Source organism: Myotis daubentonii, chromosome 15 (assembly GCF_963259705.1).
Source record: "Myotis daubentonii chromosome 15, mMyoDau2.1, whole genome shotgun sequence".
Taxonomy (NCBI): Eukaryota; Metazoa; Chordata; class Mammalia; order Chiroptera; family Vespertilionidae; genus Myotis; species Myotis daubentonii.
Window position 1 is genome coordinate 35803380 of NC_081854.1, and position 21905 is coordinate 35825284.

Sequence of the window (21905 nt, forward strand, 5' to 3'; positions counted from 1 at the left end):
GTGTTTATACAGCAATTGTCACCTCAAATTTAACACATCAAAGACAGATTATCTTCCTCACTTTCCTTAAGCAGCCAGGTTCAAAACCTGTTATCTCTTCCTTCTTCCTCATATGCAAATAGCAGACCCTAGCTTTCTTCCCTAACCCTAGATATCAGCCATTGGACTTTGCCATGCTCTGCTAATCTGAATTAGCAACTCCAGTCTCATCTCCTCCCAGTCCTGAGAACAAACAAGTTACCTTCTTAAAATAGAGCTCCATTCACATTAGAGCACTTTTGTTTAATAACTGAATAAAAATCTGTTAACTCAGCACTCTAGAACAGCAGTCGCCAACCTTTTGGACCTCATGGACCACCAGTGGTCTGCGGCCCACCGGTTGCTGACCGCTGCTCTAGAATACTGTTCTTACCTGCCCGCCCATACACACTTCCCACGATTCCTGTGCAAGCCTGTAGTGCAGTCCAGTGTACCTACTACCCTGAGCGCATACACCTATGTTCCTGCACTTACTTACACCTGTGTTCTACCTGAATGATCCTCCTTGCCCTTCTCTTTATCTACCCCCCACCACTTACTCTTCCTCTCAAGGTCTTGTTCAAATTGTTTCCTCCAGGAAAGCTTATGCAATCACCCAAGTAGTTCTTCCTCCTCAGAACTCCCATAGCTAGAACTATCCATACAATTAAAATAGCTTTTGTTCCATAATTTGTTTTTTCACAATTAAGCTCTAAACTTTAAGAACAGGTTCTGGACTTCACAGAATATCTTTTACACTGTCCCTAGTTTAACACTCCCAGTAAGTGATGATAAGCATTGCTTACTGGTGATGAAGAACTTGGTGTTTCCTTTCTCTCACTGACAAGTCCTACTGCTAACATCTATAATCCAGTCACTTCACTCCAACTCCACTGACAAACCGTCATCCAAGGCATCCTGATTTCCTGTCCGAATGACTGCAGTACCCTCCTAATAAGACTACATATTGTTCTGAAAACCCGGAAATACCTACCCATAACCCTTAAAAAAAAACTTACACTCTCACGCAGACTAAACTAAGTTGGAAGGTTTATATGGGTCCCTTTCCCACATCCCACCAGGTCCCAATACACATTCAGCAACTCGGAAATGTTCCAGCAAAAGCTGAAATCTCACTGGGGAGCACTGTAACCTGAACTCGGGACTCTGGGACCCTGCCCACCCCTCTACTCCTGTTTCATGCCACTCACTCTACCAACTGCTCACCATCCGGTCATGCCTCCCTGTGCCTCCCCCACACCTTCCCAGCCCAGTTCTGTTCCTCCTCCCTTAGATCTTCCTCTGAGCAGTGCTCCCCTCACCCAGTCTACAGCAGCAACCATGTCCACTCCTCACACTCCTGTAACTAGACTTCTCCACTGTCTGCCTCCAGAGCAGGATTCCATGCATGCCGAAGCTGTCTGCCCAGTGCACGGCAGTGCCACACATAACCACTCAAGGAAAGGTTAGTGAATGAACGAGCATATTAGGGAACCTTAATCAAGAAACCTCTGTTCTCTACTTTTAAAAAGTTGTTTCTATAGCCCTGGCCAGTGTGGCTCATTTGGCTGAGTGTTGTCCCCATCCCGTGCATTGAAAGGTGGCCAGTTCGATTCCCACTCAGGGCACATGCATACGGCTCAATCCCCAAACTGCAGGAGGCAGCTGATTGATGTTACACTCTCAAATGGATGTTTCTCTCTCTCTTTTTCTCCCTCTCCTCTCCCTGTAAAAATCAATACAAATATTTTTTAAAGTCATTTCTGTAAATGTGATTCGTTGGGGTTACTAATATAGTGGTGAATGATCAGAAAAATCATTTAAATATACTTTTAGAGTACACTTTAAGAGTGTCTACTCCAAAAATAACACTAATCTATTCTTCTTTCCCCCATCATTGAAATTCTGATATGACTACATAAGACTAGGATATACAGTAATGAAAGATTGAGTGAACATCAAAAATAATTTAAAAACCGTTGGTTTTATATTTATTTCCTTTCCTAGCCCCATAGAGGCAGAAGAAATAAGCTGAGTGACTTAGGTCTCCACGGCCTCAGTTCTGACACTGTTGGTAGGAGACCACTGAATACTCACTCAAATGGCAGCCAGCACACAGGCAGGAAAATGAAATCATAACTCTCCGCAAACTACTGAAATGTAAACTCCTCGTCTGTCTCTTGTCACCACTGTCTCTCTAGCACCTACTGCTGCTGATACTGAGTATCTCTTGTGTATTTGTTGAATGAATGAAAACCTATAATCAAGCCCCCAGTCAACATTAGTTACATAAGGTACCTTTACTGGGAAATGCATCTGTGATAAATTAACACACAGCACACTTCGATACTTTCAGACAATGCCAATTCTTGAACTGTAATTTATTAATGGTAAGCACGTTCCCACGAGCAGTGATGACATTTCTAAAGAGTGCAGTAACAGCTGCGACAGTGGGGAATGTTTTCATAAACCCCTTTCCCATCGATCTGAGAGAAGAGGGTAAACAAAGGAAGCAGACAACTACTCTGTTCCTGCCCCACTGCAGGCGTGATAAAAAAAAAATGAGAATTTCCCTCCCTCCCTGCCAACAGGGATTATAATTTCCACGCAGGGGACAGAGTAGGTGGCTCTGCTCACCCAGGCCAGGCAGGAAAATAAAGAAGCAAGCAAGCAAGCAAACAAACAAACAAACCACACCCAAAGGGAAACTCCTAATCTGCTAAGGTAAGTCTGCACTTCCCATGCTAGCTTTGGTGTAGGGCAGGGGTGGGCAAACTTTTTGACTCGAGGGCCGCAATGGGTTCTTAAACTGGACCGGAGGGCCGGAACAAAAGCATGGATGGAGTGTTTGTGTGAACTAATATAAATTCAAAGTAAACATCATTACATAAAAGGGTACGGTCGTTTTTTTAAATAGTTTTATTCATTTCAAACGGGCCGAATCCGGCCCGCGGGCTGTAGTTTGCCCACGGCTGGTGTAGGGGGAAAGCTGGATGTTGGTGGAAAGCTTCTTTTTCCAACCAAATGTAAGGCTATGCAAGAAGACACGGGTCCTGCTGGCCTTCAATTCCACCCCTGAAGTAGAAGTGGGCAATGGGAAGGGGAGAATGGAAACAATTATCAATGAACTTTCTAAGGATTCTCACCACTCTTCACCATCCTACTTTCCTCAAACTTCTGGCTACTCCCTATGGAAGAATGTGCTCTACATGCTAGAAGAGACTCTAACCAACCACATATCACATCCTAAATGTGAGGTTCCCTCAAATTCAGGGATTGATTGAAATAAAACTATGTTTCACAATATTTCTGCTCGCCTTACCATGTTAAGATAAAAATCACAAGCATCAAATGGTTTTTAAAACCATTCCTAAAAAGATACAGAAATACTTAATAGTGAGAGAATTACAAAATGCCTATGAGCAAAATTATGCAGTTAAGGTTTATTCAACAGTCTATTTTTTAAAACCTGTCCTTCCATCTTCCATTTATGATATACCCTGCTTTTCAAAGCTTTGTTGCTTGAAGGCTAACTCTTTTATCTAACAAAACATTTCACCAAGATCTTCCCTAAGTCTTCTATTTCTAATATTTCTCAATAGAGTAAGACATATTATAATGTATTCCCACAGAGAAATGGAAGGAGCAAACATTAGATCATCATTTTATGGCTAAGTCACTCTTCGGCAATAAATACTTAAGAGGACTTCACTCTGCCTTTCTGAGCACAAGGGGTCAAGAGCTACAGCTGAGCCTTGAAGGGCATTTAGGTAGGTGGACACATGACCTTTACCCTACATAGAGCTACAACTGTCACCTTTACCTGAGCCTTTGATGTCCTTCCTTCTTTGGACTCATCGTGTTTTAGGAGGCAAAGAAACCATGGGAAGCACTCAAATTCAAGGCTGCAACCACAGCCTTGTCACACCCTGCAGCCCTACATCTCCACCCTTAACTTAGAATTCTAACTTACAAATTATTCATTTCTATTGTACCTTCAATACACAAAATGATAGACCCGTATCCTTCAGAAGGCTGATACAGCTTCCTAAAGGACTTAAGCATAGTACTCATAAGCCCAATGACTCCTTATTTGTCCTAATTATGTCTCCTTTATGGATTATAAATAGATTTTAAGCCTCGCTTTGATATCATGAGTTGAACTGATAAACAGTTTAAACAATGGATAAAGTGGTTATGTAATCTGGATGCTTAGTCTACATCAGTGGTCGCCAACCTTTCGGACCTCACAGACCACCAGTGGTCCACGGACCACAGGTCGGCGACCGCTGGTCTACATAACGCAAATCTAAACCCAAAGACCCAGCGTTTCCATGTGGAAAAGCACTTTGCTTGACTCTCTAAAATACATAATAAAAATGACTCTAAGAACATTTAAAGGACTTGTAGGGGAAAATACAGATTCAAGAAGAGGTAGAAGTGTAAAGGCACAGGTAGAAGAGTGAGGACTTACCAGTTAGTATTCATTAGAGCTAGGTATTATTTTTATCACATTATTATTACTCAAAATAATCCTCAGAAAAATTTTTCAATAAACCTAAACATTCAATGCTTCACTTTATGTTAAATTCACTTCCTTCTTTGGATTCATCGTGTGTTAGTCTAACAAGAATTTTATTGATTTGTTTCATCATTTTAAACCTTCCAAAAACCTCTCCAGAATTAGAGCATTTACTGCTATGAACAGTGACACCACAATCTTGTGTAAATAAACAAGTAATTTAAAGCTGAAATGAGTAACCTATATTAAACTTAGAGCTCCAATTTACAAGTGCTTTGTTTCCTTAGAAGCCCAGAGAGAATACTTCTTTGATCTTCTGAAAGGGAACATACTTTAATATCACTTTTGAAAAACTCACATAAGAACAGGGTTTAATCAAACACAATTGCAAATACTAGAAAAAAGGTAAGGAGGGGGGGAGGAGAAAAACTAATTTTCAACCATGAGATTGTAAGCCCTTCAGGATAGATTTCATCTTTTTAAGCAGTTGTTAAGGATGCCTTGCAGTAGGTGGATAAAAACAAACAAGGCCCAGATCCATTAAAAGATAATCAGGCCCCACTTATTTCCCATCACCCTAAGAGTACAGCAAGAGACAGGTATAGTCGATTTATTTTATTATTTATTAAATTTAATGGGATGACACTGAATAAGATCATATAGGTTTTTAGTGTACATTTCTATGATACATGATCTGTATATTGTATTGTGTGTTCACTATCCAGTCAAATGAAAGGGTCTCAGAACCTGGAGCTTCGACCTGAACCCTTGAGCACTAAGAAACTTAGTTACAAGCTATTCAAAATCCTCTTGACAGTGACCTTTGGGCTGGAACCACCATCTTCCAGTAATTCGCCAAAATGACCAACACAAGAGAAAGAGGAGAGGTACCCACTATATGGTCACTAGGCCTTTTAAAAAACATGAAGTTGTTCCTTTGATTACATGCATGGGAATCTAAAAGAAAGGTGATATTGTAGACATCAAGGGAATGGCACTGTTCAAAAAGGAGTGCCCACAAATGTTCCCATGGAAAAACCGGAAGAGACTACAATGTCACCCAGCATGTGGTGGGCACTGTTGTGAACAAACAAGTTAAGGGCAAGATTCTTGCCTGGAGAATTAATGTACCTATTGAGCATATTAAGCCCTCTAAAAGTTGAGATAATTTCCTGAAACGTGTGAAGGGAAAGATCAGAAAAAGAAGGAAGCCAAAGAGAAAGGTACCTGGATTCACCTGAAGCGCCAGACTGCTCCACCCAGACAAGCACACTTTGTGAGAACCAGTGGAAAGGAGCTGAGCTGCTGGAACCCATTCCCTGTGAATTCATGGCATGATAAGTATAAAAGACATAAATAAAAGCCTTCTGTATTGTTAAAAAATTCCTATGACAATCATTCAGGAGCTGCTATCTACACAAGGTGACATTAAACTCAAAGCACAAGTGGAAGAAAGGGGACTTGGGGAGTACTAGCATGCCCTGCACACAGCGTACAATACCAATGGACCTTGATGCCATCAACTACAGGGCAGATTTCAGGTACCCAAAGAAAGGATTTTAATTTCTATGTTACTATGAAACTTGGACTCCTAGAGAGATCATATTAGTCTCCTTAAGTAGTTTCATCAGCATCATCTATGAGTCAAACTTTATATTTAATATAGGCCCTGGAACACATCCAGATTAGCAGCATAAAATAAATGCTTGTTACAAAACAACTCTTCAGGGCTGGGTTTATATAGCAGAGTACCCCACAAAGAAGGCCTGCATGACAGGGCAAAGGGAATGCTTTAATGTCAATGTATAACAAAACTTAAATGATACATTTGTTACATATTTGTCAATATATAACAAAGCTTAAATAAACAATATGTAACAAAGCTTAAATGAACAGAAATAGACCCCATCCACACAACATACACACACAAAACACAACAAAAATAGCCTAGAGCCACAAAATTTAGACTTACAGGGGCTTTGCTATTCCTGTCCAACCAACCTCACTCTGCACATGAGGAAACTAAGTCTCAGAAAAGTTGTCCAATATGACTTAGGTTGGACTCTAGGCCCAATGTCTCCCCTCCACTCTCATCAGAACAGCTTTCTATAAAAACCTTGAGGGGGGGAGGGGATTGCCATTCTTGTTGTTGGCTGACTCATCAAAGGATCCCAAGATCTTGGGAGTAGAGGAGATCTCTCCTTTACTCTCCAGTACTAAAAGCTACACATTTCCCAGAAAAACTGAAATTCTCAACAGCAAAAACAGGGTTGGAACCTGCACAGAGCCACTATGTTACTGCAGAATCACAAAGCAATCCACTTTCAAATCCTTTCACATACATTACTCCCCAAGAACCACAGCTCACGAGAGAAAGGAGTCTGAACTCCAAATCAGATCTATGGGATTGTGCCAGAGCAGAAGAGCCTCGGACATGAGCAAAGCAAACTTTGCAATATTCAGAAGAAAGGGAAATTTCCTGTAAGCCTCGGGGAACCTTTCCCAGAAGGTCTCAGAGTTGCTGAGAATGGAAAGATTCTGTGGGTCGTTAGGTCCATGAATCAACTTCGTCATTCTTAAAGGTCATCAGCTACATCAGTTCCCATTAAATCAAAGGAAAATGTCATTCAGAGATCAGAATGAGGAAAAGCTGGGAAGTGGGCATGTTGGGAAAACAGCATCTCACTTACATGATATGATGGACTACACAAGGTCCTGCCTGACTTCCCGTAGCATCTGTATCCTAAGGCTATATGACATACTCTACACAACCTTTTTTCAGGTTATCAATTGGGTTCTGTTGCTAAAGTTGAATTTTCTGTTTTTTTCCTTTTATACAGAAAAGCCTTTCTAGTGCGGTTTGATTGTTAAGATGATCAAGAGGAAAAGCAAATGCTAAACTGAAGATAAAGCACAGGAAAAGATTAAACCAGTAAGTTAGGTGAAAAGACTTTTCTATAGTAAGTAGAAAGTATGCAAATGAGTTGCTTTAATTCCTAGTTTACAAAGTTGGATTGGTTCCTTTTGTTGAGCATATAGAAGCAATATACAACATTGTTTCCAAACCATATACCTTCAGAAGCTTATGACAGTTACTAAAACTAGGCTAACTATAGACTTTAAACAAAACTCAGATTTTTATAAAACTTTGGAGACTAGCAAACTTTTGAAAACCCAATCCATACATTAATGATATCACAGACCTAAATGCTTAAGCTTCAAAAGGGAAAGTAAGAAACATCAAATTCTGGAATATACAAATTCATTTTATTTCAATATAATTCTTTAAAGTTCTGTTCAAACAAAACAGACCTATCTATATCTCTATATATCTATATCTATGTCTATAACACACTAATGTGCAAATAGACCAAATGGCGGAACAACCAAACAACCGATCACTATGACATGCGCTGACCACCGGGGGCATGCGTGGAACATGGTGGGTGTTGGCAGCAGGTGGCAGAGCATGGAACATGGCAGACGTCGACCATGGCGGGATAGTAGAGCAGGTAAGCAGGGTCCGCAGACCAAGGCGGGCAAGCCTCTGGTGGTTACTGGAAATTCTTTGCTCCCGCGTGCCACGGTCCCGCCTGGCACTCACACCTGGTGCTGGTGCCGGCCCCACTTGCACCCGCTACTTGCGCTGGAGCCACTGCTTGCACCTGCTTCTGGCGCCTGGTGCCAGCCCTGATCACTCAGCACCATCAGCTGGTGCATGAGTGGCAGCTACCAGCCCCGATCGCCCCTCAGGGCTTCTCCACCTCTCCCTGCTTCTGAGAGGCAATCGGAGTCAGCAGCCGGCACCGGCCCGCTTGCACCCACTGTAGGCACCTGGCATGGGTCCTGATCACCTGGTGCCGCCAGCAGGTGCGAGCAGTGGCTGCTGTCCCCAATCTCCCCTGAGGGCTTCTCCACTTCCTTCTGCTCCTGAGAGGCGATCGGGGCAGCAGCTGCTGATGGCACCAGCCCCGCTTGCACCCACTGTTGGCGCCGGCCCCAATTGCTCTGTGCTGTGAGCAGGTACAAGCGGGGGCGGGGCCAGCACCAATATCGTTAATATCGTAAAATTACTAAACACTTTGTTCCTAAGTAATACAGATTAGTCAAATTACTTTTAAGTGGCCTTGAGATTAATAATTTTAAAAGACCCCCCAAGAACATTCTACCACTTCAATAGCCAAATAAACTTCGAGCAATTAGTCACTGAAACACACACATACATTGACTGATTCATGTTTATCTGCAAAACCTCAAAAATATCCACCTGCCCTCCCTACAGCACAAGATGGCTGAAAATAAAAATCAAGGTGTGGTCTTCTTCCCCAGAGCACGCCCATGCTGCCCCTCACCCTTTTTCCCCCACAGGCATGCATCTCCTAAACTTGCAGACCCCATGATGGGCAGCAGCAATTTGTCCCAGACAAACTCCCTGAACCTGTTCCCAAGGCCCTTTTCTCTGACTTAATGAGCCAAAGCAGAGCAGCGTAGGCTCATTTCCCCAGTCCTTCCTTGTTTCACTGTCCCCAGCTTTCATAAACGTCTTCTAAAATTCATAAAAAGAAAAAAGAAAATCAAAATGAGGCAGTATATGAAAGTACTTGATAAGCACTTGAAATCATAACACAGTATATGTCAGCAAGTAGTAGAGTGTACACAAAGAATAGGTAAATACAAGTAATGCTCTAAGCTGGTATAGTAAATGAGTAGGAGACATGGTGTCATTAGCTTGGCATCTAATCTTAGTTCAACCATTAAGCACCAATAACCTCATCGTAAGACAAGTCACTGATGCCCACTGAGCCCCATTTTCTTGTTGTGGAAAGTAACAGAATTGAACTGGACATCTGAAGTCCTTTCCGGCTCCTCTACTTTGATTAGTAATATTTCATACCTAAATTACTGTATTAAATAAATAGCATTTCACATAACTAAATATTCTCATTGTGTGCCACCATGTCACAAGTGGATACCCCAGCTTTCACAATTCAGCAGATAGAGCAGAGAATACTACCACCTTTTATAGACTTATGGACAGACCTGTGCCATGTTCAAAGCATTATTACATATTCCTTCACAGGATGGATCGAAGATTAAATGAGATGAAGACACATTGTATCCCTCACTTATCAGACTAGTGAGCTGAAGCCAAGATCAAGTCATCTACAACAACGCACAGCTGCAAGAGTAAAAGCTGGAGGGAGAAAGCAGCTCCCATGCATGCTCTTCTCAGTCAGGGATAACTGAGCATCTGAAGTGGAAATGTAACAGGACCAACCTTCCAATGTCCAATCGGCTGTGGCAGAAAAGCAGGCAGTCCCTCCTTCGCATTTGCTAAACCACTAGGCACTTGTTTTCTGGCTGCCAGGGACACAGTAATGAACAAAAGAAAAACCCCTGGCCTCACTGAACTTACATTGTGGTTGGGAAAGAACAACAAGGTAAAGGAGTAAAATATAGGTTATATTACAGTGGTAAGTGCTATGGAGAAAAAGAAAACATGAAAAGGGGAGAGAGAGCATGTGTTTGGGGATTTGCAATTTTCTTTTAAGCTGGCAGGATGCCACTTAAAGAACTACAACAATAATGCATCTAGAGTTGTTCTACTAAGCATTTCCCCAAACAGGGAACACTTCGGATACCGGGAAGACTCTGGCCACTGATTCCAATTTGAGAATGATTGCTCAAACCTCTGAAATGCCAGCTATGAGTTGTCATATCGGCAATCTAAACACCCTACTAACGAAGACTCCCACCACAACCCAGCTTTAAAATCACAGAGTGAAAACTGACTTACAAAAGAGCCCTGAGAAGTTACAAGAGCATTTGAACTGCTTGTGAGTTAGCACAAATGTCTCCTTATGCAAAGATTAAAATGTAGTTTGGATGCTGAGTTCTGCTAAGGCAAAGCACTAAGAATGCCGTACGCATCCTTTTGCTTTTTCTGACTCGTCAATTCTATTGAGTTCTCTACTATTGGTCTATATTTAACCAGCTTATTGGGAAGTTTCTCCAGCTTTTAGCATTTTTTTTCTCTTTTATTAAAAGAGCAACCTAGTTTGCAAGAAAGTTGCTGTAAGAAAGTAAACAGCTCCCCCGCCCCCCCTGCAAGATCTGACACACTTGGTTAATCACTACCTCATCAACCTTTAACCAGGTTAGTTGGAATGGCAAGTCAGGTTAAGCTTTGTTTCACTGAAGTTTTAAAATGCTTTCTGAGTCGCTAAAATCGCTTGGTCCTCGAGCTGTAACCGCATCCTGAGAACTGCAGTCGTCTTAAAATTCCCTACAGCTTACTTGTCTATAACGCACAGACAGACAGCCCTTCCTTTAAACGGAGTTCCCACAAGGACGCGGAAAAGACACAGTGGACAGAACTTCAGCCCTGGCGGTCGGATCGCCAAGCCGCGGAGAAGAGCCAGGACCAGAGGGTTTCGCTCAGCCCACACCCGGCGTGGAGCTTGTTTGGCTTCTCCGCGCGGGAGCGGCGCTGCCGGCCGCGGGCCCCGCCGGCTGCGCGTCGCTTTGGAGGCGAGCCGCCGGCAAACTTCAGCCGGGATCCGCGGGCTGGGCCCGGCCGAGGGGCGGCTCTTCGCGGGCGCGGCCCCGCTCTGCTCGCGGGTCCGGGTCCCGGGACGGCGTCTGGGCGCCTGCGGGGTTCTGAGGCCCGGGCGAGCGCTGGGCCGTGGGAATCGGAGGAGGGCCGAGGGACTGCGGCCCGGGTCCGAGGTCATCTACGGGGGGGGGGGGGCGCGAGGGTCCCTGCCTGAGGGTGGGCGAGGACACCGGAGCTGTCCCGGGGCCCAGAAGGGGTGTCTGCCGGGAGGGACCCAGGCGGCTGGCCGGGGGACTCGGGAGCCACGCCCGGCCGGCCCCGCCCCGCCCCCGGGCTCGGGCAGCGCAGCCGCGCCCGGCCCCCTCCTCACCTGATGTACGGGCTGGCCGCCGCCAGGATGTTCTTCTGCACCGGGATCTCCTCCCCGTCGAGGACCAGGTGCGCGTCGCAGAAGCGGGACTCCTCGCGGAAAGAGCTGAGCGCTCGCAGCAGGCGCGCGGCGTGCTGAGGGTCGCACACGGCGCTACCCTCGGCCATCGCGGCGCCCGCTAGTCAGCCGGCCCTCCTGCTCCCCACGCCGCCTCGCCGGACCCCTGGGGCTGTCCGCGTCCGGCGCGCTCCCGTCTACACAGCCCGCGCGCGCGCGCCCGTCCGGCCCGGGTATCCGTGATCCGTGAACAAGCGAGAGCCCTCGGACCGCGCCTGCGCCATCCTCGGTGTGAGGGGCCGGTACCTTTAAGGAGCCGCGGAATTACGTCATTTTTCCGCGACGCCCCCACGCTCTTGCTCCCGCCCTCTTGCCCGCCGCAGCCAATCAGAAGCGTTGTTCCCCTGTAGGGCCCTCGGGTGCCGCCCCCGCGCTGTCAGAGGCTGTCCACGGCCGGGCGGGATCGCTGCGGCGCCGGAGGGCTGTGCGGCCGGCTGGGACTCTGCGGTGGAGCCGGTGGCCTCTGGACCCCCGGGTCTCGGCTCCTGCGCTCTAGCTGTGGCCACGGGCACGGTGCCATCCTCACCTCTCCGTCTGCAGCCTGAAGACGATGACTTCTTAGTGTTGTGGACTAGCCTGTGAGCAAGGACGCAGTAGGTGTAGTTCTCATTCTGTTTGAGAGAAAAGCCGCTTCCCAAGTAAGAGCCGAGACGCGAGAACACAGGCTCTGAAAAGAGCGATGAGGTCGCGGCCTAGGGAGGAGAGGTAGCAGAGGAAGCTGGAGAAGGAAGCGGCAGGTCTTGCGTTCTGCAGGGCCTCCTTGGCCGTGGGAAGGGAGTTGGTCTTGGTTCCTGCAGGTGTTAGGAACCGGGAAAGGGCTTTGAGCGGGTGGTGATCACTCCGCGGCTGCATGGAGAGAGAGGAGAGAGAGAGAGAGAGAGAGAGAGAGAGAGAGAGAGAGAGAGAGAGAGAGAGAGAGAGAGAGAGAGAGAGAGAGAGAGATATCGTGTGTTCCAGAGGCAGAATGGTGCTTCTATATTGCAGTACTTGAGGGAAGGGAACGGTGGCCTAGAAGGAAGGCTGATGATGGCGGTGCACAACAGTGGATGGCTTGCAAAGAGTAGACAGAATTGCGAGGGAAGGGGAGTCCAGGATAATGTTCTGGGTTGAGAAACTGCCTGGGTGTTGGGACCTTTCAGAGAGAGAGAGGCAATGCTGAAGTGGGGAAGCGAGAGAGGCCAGACATCATCTGTGACAGGAAGCCACCCTGGGTCCGCTTGGCTGTTAGGGCGAGCCCTGTTCCGTCCGAGGTTTGCCCGTGGGAATGGGGAATGTAGCCGCCATTTCCTGCAAACAGGTGCTCAGTAAGCTTCTAAAGAAATCGCAATTTTACGAGGACCAAGGGCCAGAAGAATGTGACCCGCGTTCCAGATAAGGCGGGATGTGGTTCTCAAGGGATCAGCTCAGCCTTTTCTTTCAGCCCAAGGCTCCGATAAAGTCTTGGGTCTTTAACCTTAATCAGCCAAGGCTCTGCAGTTGCTGGTAGGAATCAGAGTATGTAACTCCGCTGGAGTCACTGGCAAAAGGATAGATGAGAAGAAAGATGTTACCCGTGAAAGATCCAGAAATGTACAGCTCAGTATTTATGGGTGAAATGACAAAAATGTTTAGCATTGGCTTCCAAACAAAAGGAAGGGATGGAGGGAAGCAGGTGGGGGTACAGGTGAATCAAAAGTGGCTGTGAGTGATTGGTTGTTAAAGCCAGGTTATGGGTACATGGAGGTTTGTTGTACTAGTCTCTGTATGTTTATGTTGTAAAATAAGTAAAAAAACAAGATAAGCAACTCAAGCCTTTCTTCACCATGATACCTGCCCAGTATCCCAGGGAGCAATCAACACTCTGTTCTCCCAAGTTGTTGCTGTGTTTTGAACATTGCTTTGGCAGGAAACTTATTGTAATGAGTTTATTTATTCATGTCACCTGCTAGCTTGTGTATTTTAGTGTGTCTCTGTTTCCAAGTGCCAAGTACAGTGCCTAGTAGTGTTCAGTGAATGTTGGATGGAGGGATTACTATTTTTTAATTGATTTTAGAGAGCGAGGAAGGAAAAGGAAGGAAGGAAGGAAGGAAGGAAGGAAGGAAGGAAGGAAGGAAGGAAGGAAGGAAGGAAGGAAGGAAAAGAGGACATCGATGTGAAAGAGAGACATCAGTAGGTTGCCTCCTGTATGTGCCCTGACTTGGAATCGAATCCACAACCTCACAACCTTCTGGTGCACGAGACAACACTCCAACCAACTGAGCCACACGGGCTAGGGCACGTAGATGGAGGAATCTAAAAAACTGTGAATACCAGGCACTTAATAAATGTTTTCTGAATCGCATTCTATATTTTTAGTGTATTTGTCTTTTTAAGGTCAAAATGATACCCAGGACAGAGAGAGTTCTCTGTACCATGTAGACATTTGATGGATTCTTATTGGTTCATTGCTTGGAATGCCGGTCTACTCTTCAAATGTGAGAGGTTCCAAAACAAAACAAAGAGCTCAAATAACAGAATCACCCTCAGGTAACCAGTTATCCCAGAATGGGAGTGTTGCCTTAATTGAAGAGGTGAGTGGGGATTAGTCAGGCAGGCCCTTCCTGGTAAGGATGAACCTTCTCTGATGTTTTGACAGAAGGAAGGAATGAGAGGGCCTGGTTAGAGGATTGTAGACAGACCAGCATCACTCAGGTGCAAGGTAGTTGCTGGCTTCAGAGGGTCACCCATGCAACAGGCAGCTAATCAGCAGAAGAACTTGTATTTGCTTTCAATACCACCCTTACTGCAGTATTCCCCACCAACCCACCTGCCTGAATAACTCACATTCATCCTTCAAAATCTAGCTCAAAATGACCTTCAGGGACCCTCCAACCCGCTTCTCATGGCAGAGCCCCCATGCTTGCCATGTTCATGTGTTCTGTGCTGCATGGCCTTCACCGCACTGTAATTAACTGGTTTATAAGTTGGTTTGTGTGCTTCTCCAGAGTGCTTAGTGGGTGCCCCCTCATTCCTTTACTTAATTAGTTAGAGGTAGCAAGTTGAGTAATTGAGCAGGGGAGGCAGGATATAACACAATAGGGGTAGGTGGGATTACAGGGAGCTGAAGGACACACACCCGTCTCAAGTGGGAGGATGCTCCTCGGCTGATTGCATGTACCCAGTGGTGCCAAATCCAGCCATTTTTCAAGAGATCTGAACATTCAGATTCACATATTGGATGTTTTTTCCAACGTTTGCCACTAATTCCATTTGGGAAATAAAGATGCAGCATATATCTGCAGACAGGATCTGGTTTTAATTCATTCCCAGAGGTAATCAGAAACCCATCTTGGTTTACTGAGAAGGGAGTTAACAATCAAAAGGATGCTAAGCTCTCAATAGACATTGTTGAGTTGAACTCAGGTGCCCCAAGAAAACTCATCCTAGTGCTGTAGGAAAGGAAGAAGGATTTTCCGGGGCGGGTGGGGAGGGCAGAGCCTACCCTTCCATCTGCTGTAGGAGCCACTCCTGGTTGGGCAATGGACTGTTTTGCAGCCTTTCTTGATATTGCTCAAACTGAGCTGGCTTTGATATTGTTTATGGCCATCAGAATGGTGTATTTGTTGTTATTGTCTCTCTACATTCCATAGATGTAAGACACCAGCTATTGTGAAACATATAATCTAAGAGATCCGATATCATCCCTGCAGTTTCAGTCACTGGTGACTATAACTGTCCCCTTCTGGTTTAGAGGCTAAACAACCCCCAGAAATAGGACTTGTTTTGTTTTGTTTTTGGTTTAAAGGATGTTCACAAGATATTAACAGTAGTCACTCATTCAACAGATATTAAGCACCTGCTATCTGGTACACATTGCAGATACAATGATGGTGAAAACATAATTACCTCAGTGGTATCATTGTAGAGATTTTTTACTCTCTGTGCTTTTCTGATCATGTATCATTTTTTACAATCAGAAAAAAATAAGAAAACAATTTCACTTGCAAAAAGAAAAGAACAGTTTTGCTTTGCTTTGAAAAAATGATCCCCCAAAGAAGAGAAGAATCATCCTGGGGTTTTATTTTTTAATAAATGTTAAAAAGAGGAATGGGAATCCAGTAAAAGAACTAATACAAAGGAAAAAAATGAATAGTTTGAAAGCTCTTTACAAGTCATCAAATCCAGTGGATTCATTTTATTGAAGAGAAAACTTAAGTAAGATGAGCACACACCTTGGTCAGGGTCATACATGTGACCTCGTCGGGCGGAACAGACAGCCCCAGAGCTTCTGCCTCCCAGCTCTGTAAGCTTTTCCATTACACCAACTTGACTCTTTGTAAACATTAATTTGGTTGAGACAGTCTCTTCTGATTCATTTTAAGGCAGTCTGCATATATTTTATTGGGTAAATCTGCCATTTATCCAAATCTATATGTAGCCCGTTTCTTTCCAAAAATCTAAGCTCTTCCAAATTGCTGAGTCAGAGAACATCTCAGTATTTATAACTCTTTAGTTGCTTCTTTATATTTATACAATATTCAGAGAAGTGTCTCAGAAACCAGTGAACTAATTAAGTTGTAATGAAGGTAGTGACTGTTTCTGTCAAAATCGATGCTCTACTCCTTAGCACCCAGCACAATGCCAGACACATAGTTAGGTGCTCAATAAGTACTTGCCAAATGAATAAATGTGAATGGGTAGGAGAACTGAGATTTTTCTATCCATGAGGGATTACTTAAGATGTTGTTTTCCATAAGTCCCCACTGAACTCCAAGCTGGTACAGCTAACAGCCTACCTGACATCTTCAGTTGAATATCTAATAAACACCTGCAACTTAACATGTCAGAGTTAAACTTCTGATTTTACCCCTTAAACCTAATCATTCTCCAAATAAATGGCAGCACCAAAGGACAGAAACTTAAGGGCAATCTTGACCTCTGTCTCTCACACTTTTCGTCCAATTCACCAACAAACCCTGCAGCTCTTCCTACAGACTGTCCCCTGAATCCTGCCTTGTCTCACAACCTCCACCAGTACCACCCTGGTCCAGAAGCTAACTCCACCTGGACTCCTGTAATAGCCTCCTAGCTGCTCTCCCTGATTCTCCTCTTACTCCTTTAATCAGATCGAGTTAATCTGTCATTCCCCAGTGCAAAACCCTCCAATGGCTTCTCATCAACTTAGAAAAAAAAATCCAAAGTCCTTGCCATGCCTTACAGATCCTATATGATCTGGCCTTGTACTTCCTCTGTGACCTTGTTTCCTAACACTCCTCTCCCTCCGTGTGCACTAACCAAAAGGGCGAATTTGCTCTTCCTTGAATAGGCCTTGCATATGCCCACCCCAGGGCCTTTTCATCAGCTGATTTCTCAGCCCGAAAGTTTCTTTCCTCATTCTCATAGTTTGCTCTTTCCTTCTACTTAGATCAGAGCTCAGATGTCATCTCATCAGAAAGGCCTTCTCTTATCTTGTATAATGCCTCCCCTTAACCTGTTTCATTTTTCTTCATTGCATTTAATTACTACCTAATATTATACATGTTTATGTATTGTGTGTCTCCTACTATAATACAGGTTTCATGAGGTCTGGCAGGAACTATTTTGTTTATCACAGCCTTTAAAACAGTGCAGGGGATATAATATGTACTCAATAAACATACTGAAAAGAAGGAAGAAAGAGGGAGAAAGGTAGGGAGGAAGAGAGGAGAGGGGGTGGGGAGAAGGAAGAGAGGGAGGTGAGGTTAGAAAGAAAGCTTACTGGACCTTTTCATCCCTTGCTGTCTAACCTGACATTACCAATCTTACAGGAAGATGAATTATCAAGAATGATTCAAAGGACCTGAAAGGAAACTTCCAAACCTTAGAAGGTTACAATATAACAGCCCTGGGCATAGGTTGCCCCAATAATGTCTTCCAAACTAAGTCCAGTGCAAGAAACTTTATTTCACTTCCTAAAGGTACACCACTTTGCACTTGTACTCTGTAAATTTGATTTGGATGTTGGATGTTGTTTATATACCCAAAAGCATGTAAAAGATAGTGAATTTTTGTCCTCCCCCTAAAATTCTAGCCAATACACTTAGATCTGTTTAACGTCTGTGAAGTCATTGGAGTTTCTTTAATTCATTGGTTTTCCTCACTGCCTCTCCCCTCTTTCTTCTATCCTTGGAGACTCTGATTAAGTTATTCCCCTTCTTCAGTCTCTTCCTCTGTACAACTGGGATAATCATAATAACTTCTAGAGAGTGGTTGTGAGGTTTAAATGAGAGGATAGGAGTAGTGCTGACAACAGGGTCTGGCACATAGTAGGTGCTCAATAAATGCTAAGTGTTGTTATGTTTATTACCAATCACGATTCTTGCCCAGCTTCTAGTTTACTTTCAAGTAAAAAATCTAATCTTTTCACCTCTACAGTCAGGGCCCTACCAGCTACATCCTCTCCAGGTCTGAGTTGACAACCTCACTTCTTGTTTCTCCCTGACATTAATGCTAGGCTTTAGGTGAACTTAATTTATTTTCTAACTCCATCTGACATTTAAATTTCCTACTCCAGTCCTTTAGGCATCTCATTCGACTCCTTTTCTTTCATGCTCCAGCCTTTAATTTTATTTTTTAACATTTAAATTTATCTGATATTTTCTGAAATATGTTAGACCTCTTTAGCCAGCAAGTTTTGAAACTAATTAACTTTCACATTTTTAAATGCTTTTTAGTGATTTTACAGAGAGGAAGCGAGAAGAGAAAGAAACATGGATATGAGTTGCCTCCTGTCAGCACCCCAACTGGGGACCAAACCCGAAACCTGGGAATATGCCCTGACTGGGAATCAAACTAGCAACCTTTTGGTGCACGGGACAATGCTCAACCAGATGGCCACACTCTTTTTAAAAAAAAAAAAATCTTTAAAAAACATCTTTATTGAGATATATCATGCAGTAAATTGTTCCATATGGATACACCTGTGAAATCACCAAGTGATTCACAGATCAAGATAAAAAAACATTTCCAGTAACCGAGAAGGTTCCCTCAAGTCCATTTCCAGTCAATACCTCCCAAAGGAAACCACTGCTCTGACAATATTGCTATTGATTAGTTTTTACTGTTCTTTAGCTTTTCTCACTCAATTCTACATCTTTGAAATTCTTCCATTTTGCTGCTTGTGCATTTAGCTTTTCTCACTCAATACAGGGTCTTTGAAATACTTCCATTTTATTACTGGGACTATACCATTGTGCAAATATGCCACAATTTATCCATTTTTTGTTGATGGATATTTGGATTGTTTCCAGTTCGGGGCTGTTATAATAAAGCTGTATGAACATCCTTAAACAAGTCATCAGGTGGATATAGCGCTTTTTTCTCTTGTAGCTGTGCCCAGGTTCAGTTGCTGGATCATAGGGTGAGCATATGTTCAGCTTTAGCAAATCCTGCCAAACAGTTTTCCAGAATGATTGTATCAAGTTATACTCCCACCAGTCACATGTGAGAGGTCCAGTTGCTCCACATCCTTAAGTAATTGATGGTGTCAGTCTTTTAATTACCATTCTGCTGGGTGTGAAGTGATATCTTGTTTTAATTTCCCTGAGAATAATGATGTTGAGCACCATTTTATATGCTTTTGACCACTTGGATAACTTTTTAAAAAGTATTTGTTCAAGTTTTGCATCATTTTAAAAAATTGAATTTTAATTTGATTTTTAGGAGGAGTTCTTTATTATATATATATATAAACAAATTTCTCCTCCCAATCTGTGACTCACCTTTTCACTCTCCTACTGATGTCTTTGATGAATACATTATTTTTTTCTTTTTGAAAAAAATTTTTTATCGAATTTATTGGGGTTACATTGGTAAATAAAATTATATATGTTTCAGTTTTACAATTCTATTAACACATCATCTGTATATTGTATTGTGTGTTCATCACTCCAGGTCAAGTCTCCTTCCATCACCATTTGTCTCTTGCTTTACCCTCTTCTACTCTCCCAGCCCCTTTTCCTCTGGTAATCACCATACTGTTGTCTGTATCTGTGAGTTTTGTTTTGTGCATAATCCCTTCACCTTTTCCTCCCAACGTCCTAACCCCCTTTCCCTTTGACAGCTGCCAGTCTGTTCTCTGTATCTATGAGTCTGTTTCTATTTTGTCTCTTAGTTTATTTTGTTCACTAGATTTCACATATAAGTGAAATCGTATGGTATTTGCTTTTCTCTGACTGGCTTATTTCACTTAGCATAATACTGTTCAGGTCCATCCATGATGTCTTTTTTTATGGCTGAAAAGTATTCCACTGTGTAAATGTACCACAGCTTTTTTAATATACTTATCTCCTGATGGGCACTTGGGCTGCTTCCAAATCTTGGCTATTGTAAATAACATTCCAATGAACATAGGGGTGCATATATCCTTTCAAATTAATAGAATAGTCATTCTTAATTTTAATGAAGTTTGATTTATCAGCCTTCTCTTTTTAAAAATACGTTTTCTTGATTTTAGAGAGAGTGAGGAAAGGAGAGAGAGAAAAACAGAGGTGGTGCTGGAGCAGCGAGCCTCCTTCACATCCCCACTGGGATCGAGCCTGCAACCCGGACATGTGCTCTGATCCGGAATCAAACTAGTGACCTTTTGGTGCATTGGACTAAGCTCAACCAACTGTGCCACACTGGCCAGGGCTCAACCTTCTCTTTTATGGTGAGTTCTGTTTGGAAATCTTTGTAATCATGATACTGTCCTCCTATGCTTTCTTCTAGAAGCTTTTCTTTTCTCTTTCACATTTAGGTCTATGATCCACCTCAAATGCATGCATTTCTTTAAAAAAAAAAAACAACTCAAAATTCAGTTTTTCAGAGACTCATTCATTCATTCATTCATTCTCTCAATCACTTATTCATTTAACAGAATTTTTAATCACCTATCATATATCAGGCACTTGTGGGAGAACAAAAGCAATTAGAGTCAACATTTAAGGCACTTACTAGCCAGCAGGGGAAAGGATGAGACTTGCACATAAACAACATCTAGAAAGTAGTAATTTAGTTGGAAAATATGAGATGGCCTAATTATTCAGATGTGCCGCCCAGAGTCATTTTCTCTTTGAACACAGGCAGATAGATTACATTTCCTACATGCCCGTGATCCTGTCTTTCTCGTCCTTCATTGGCCTCCATGTCCTCCAAGTAAAAGTCCTAGTCCCTGTGCTTGGTACATGAGGTGTCCCACCATCTGGCCCCTCCTCACTCCTGACCCTCATCTTCTAGACTCCTCCATCTCCATCCCACAGCCTCTGCACAGACACCTGAGCAGAGCGAGCTGTTCATCCTGCCAGCTCTTTGTCTCTGCTTTCCTTCTGCCTGGATTCCTCCCATGACACTGATGTCTGAATATCTGCTCACTGCTCCAGCACCACCTCTGTGAAGTCTCCCCTGGTTCCTTTCTGTCTCATTGTTTGTGCCTTGAAGTCTACCTCTGGAGCTAGACTGGTAGGTTTGAACCCCGCTTGTCACTTTCCAGCTCTGTGACCCTGGGCATGTTACCTAAACTGCCAACCAAGTCTCATGTTCTTCAGTGGGAATGGTTGTGGATCCTGGTATGGATGGTTTTGTGCAGAATAAATGAGATTATCCAGATGCAATTGTTTATTCTAACCATCATACAAATGACATTTATTAGCTAATATATTGGTCTTTGCAGTAGACAGTATTTTCTTTAGATTATAAATCACTTCCTTAATTTTTCTACAATTGCCACTGGGACTAGTACCCACCTGTGGAGGTCCTAGTGCAGTTCTCTATGCAGGGAACTTTATGTCCATTACCCCAATGAATCTTTACAGCAACTTACAAGGTAAGGACGAGGATCTCCAGGCTATGGTTTGAAAAACTGAGGCTCAGACAGCTGAAACTCTGTCCCATGTCCCTCAGCTGATTTGTTGAGGAACCAGGATTTTGACTCCCTGCTTCATTGCAAAGTTTGTGAGCTACTAATTACATATCCCATCACATCACAGTGAGCTCACATTTGATGAATAGAATGGAGTCTAATAAACCCAGAACCTACCCAAGTTTGGTAAAAGGAGCATGGGCTTATCTGCACTGCTAAGTCTCGAATGTGACCATCAAAGGTCAAGCAACCAGAGGCTGAGACCCTCCCAGCAAACAGATAGCATCTAGAGCAGGTGCTTTCCACTTTTCCCTCTTGGGAAATGGCGGTTTCATCATCAATAATTTATACTCTGTGACTTCAAGGTGTGCTCTTTAATTGACACAGTGCTACCTTTCCAGAGGAACAGGTTGTCACTTTTCACAAAATTTGCCCTATTTAATGAAACTTTGTTGTCTAATTACAGACCATTTCCTCTATTGCTGTA

General features: G+C 43.6%; 1 protein-coding gene across 2 annotated transcripts in view; it reads right to left on the reverse strand.

Annotated features, from left to right (window-relative positions):
• GAN (gigaxonin) overlaps positions 1–11785 on the reverse strand; it is a 56394-nt gene extending 44609 nt beyond the window's left edge. Inside the window, exon 1 of one of the 2 annotated variants that reach the window (XM_059667302.1) lies at positions 11467–11785. In XM_059667302.1, coding sequence (XP_059523285.1) covers positions 11467–11633 — 167 coding nt within the window. In that variant the 5' untranslated portion in view covers positions 11634–11785. The remainder of the gene's footprint in view (positions 1–11466) is intronic. The other variant, XM_059667303.1, reaches the window with a different exon arrangement.
• Between the last annotated feature and the right edge of the window lie 10120 nt (positions 11786–21905).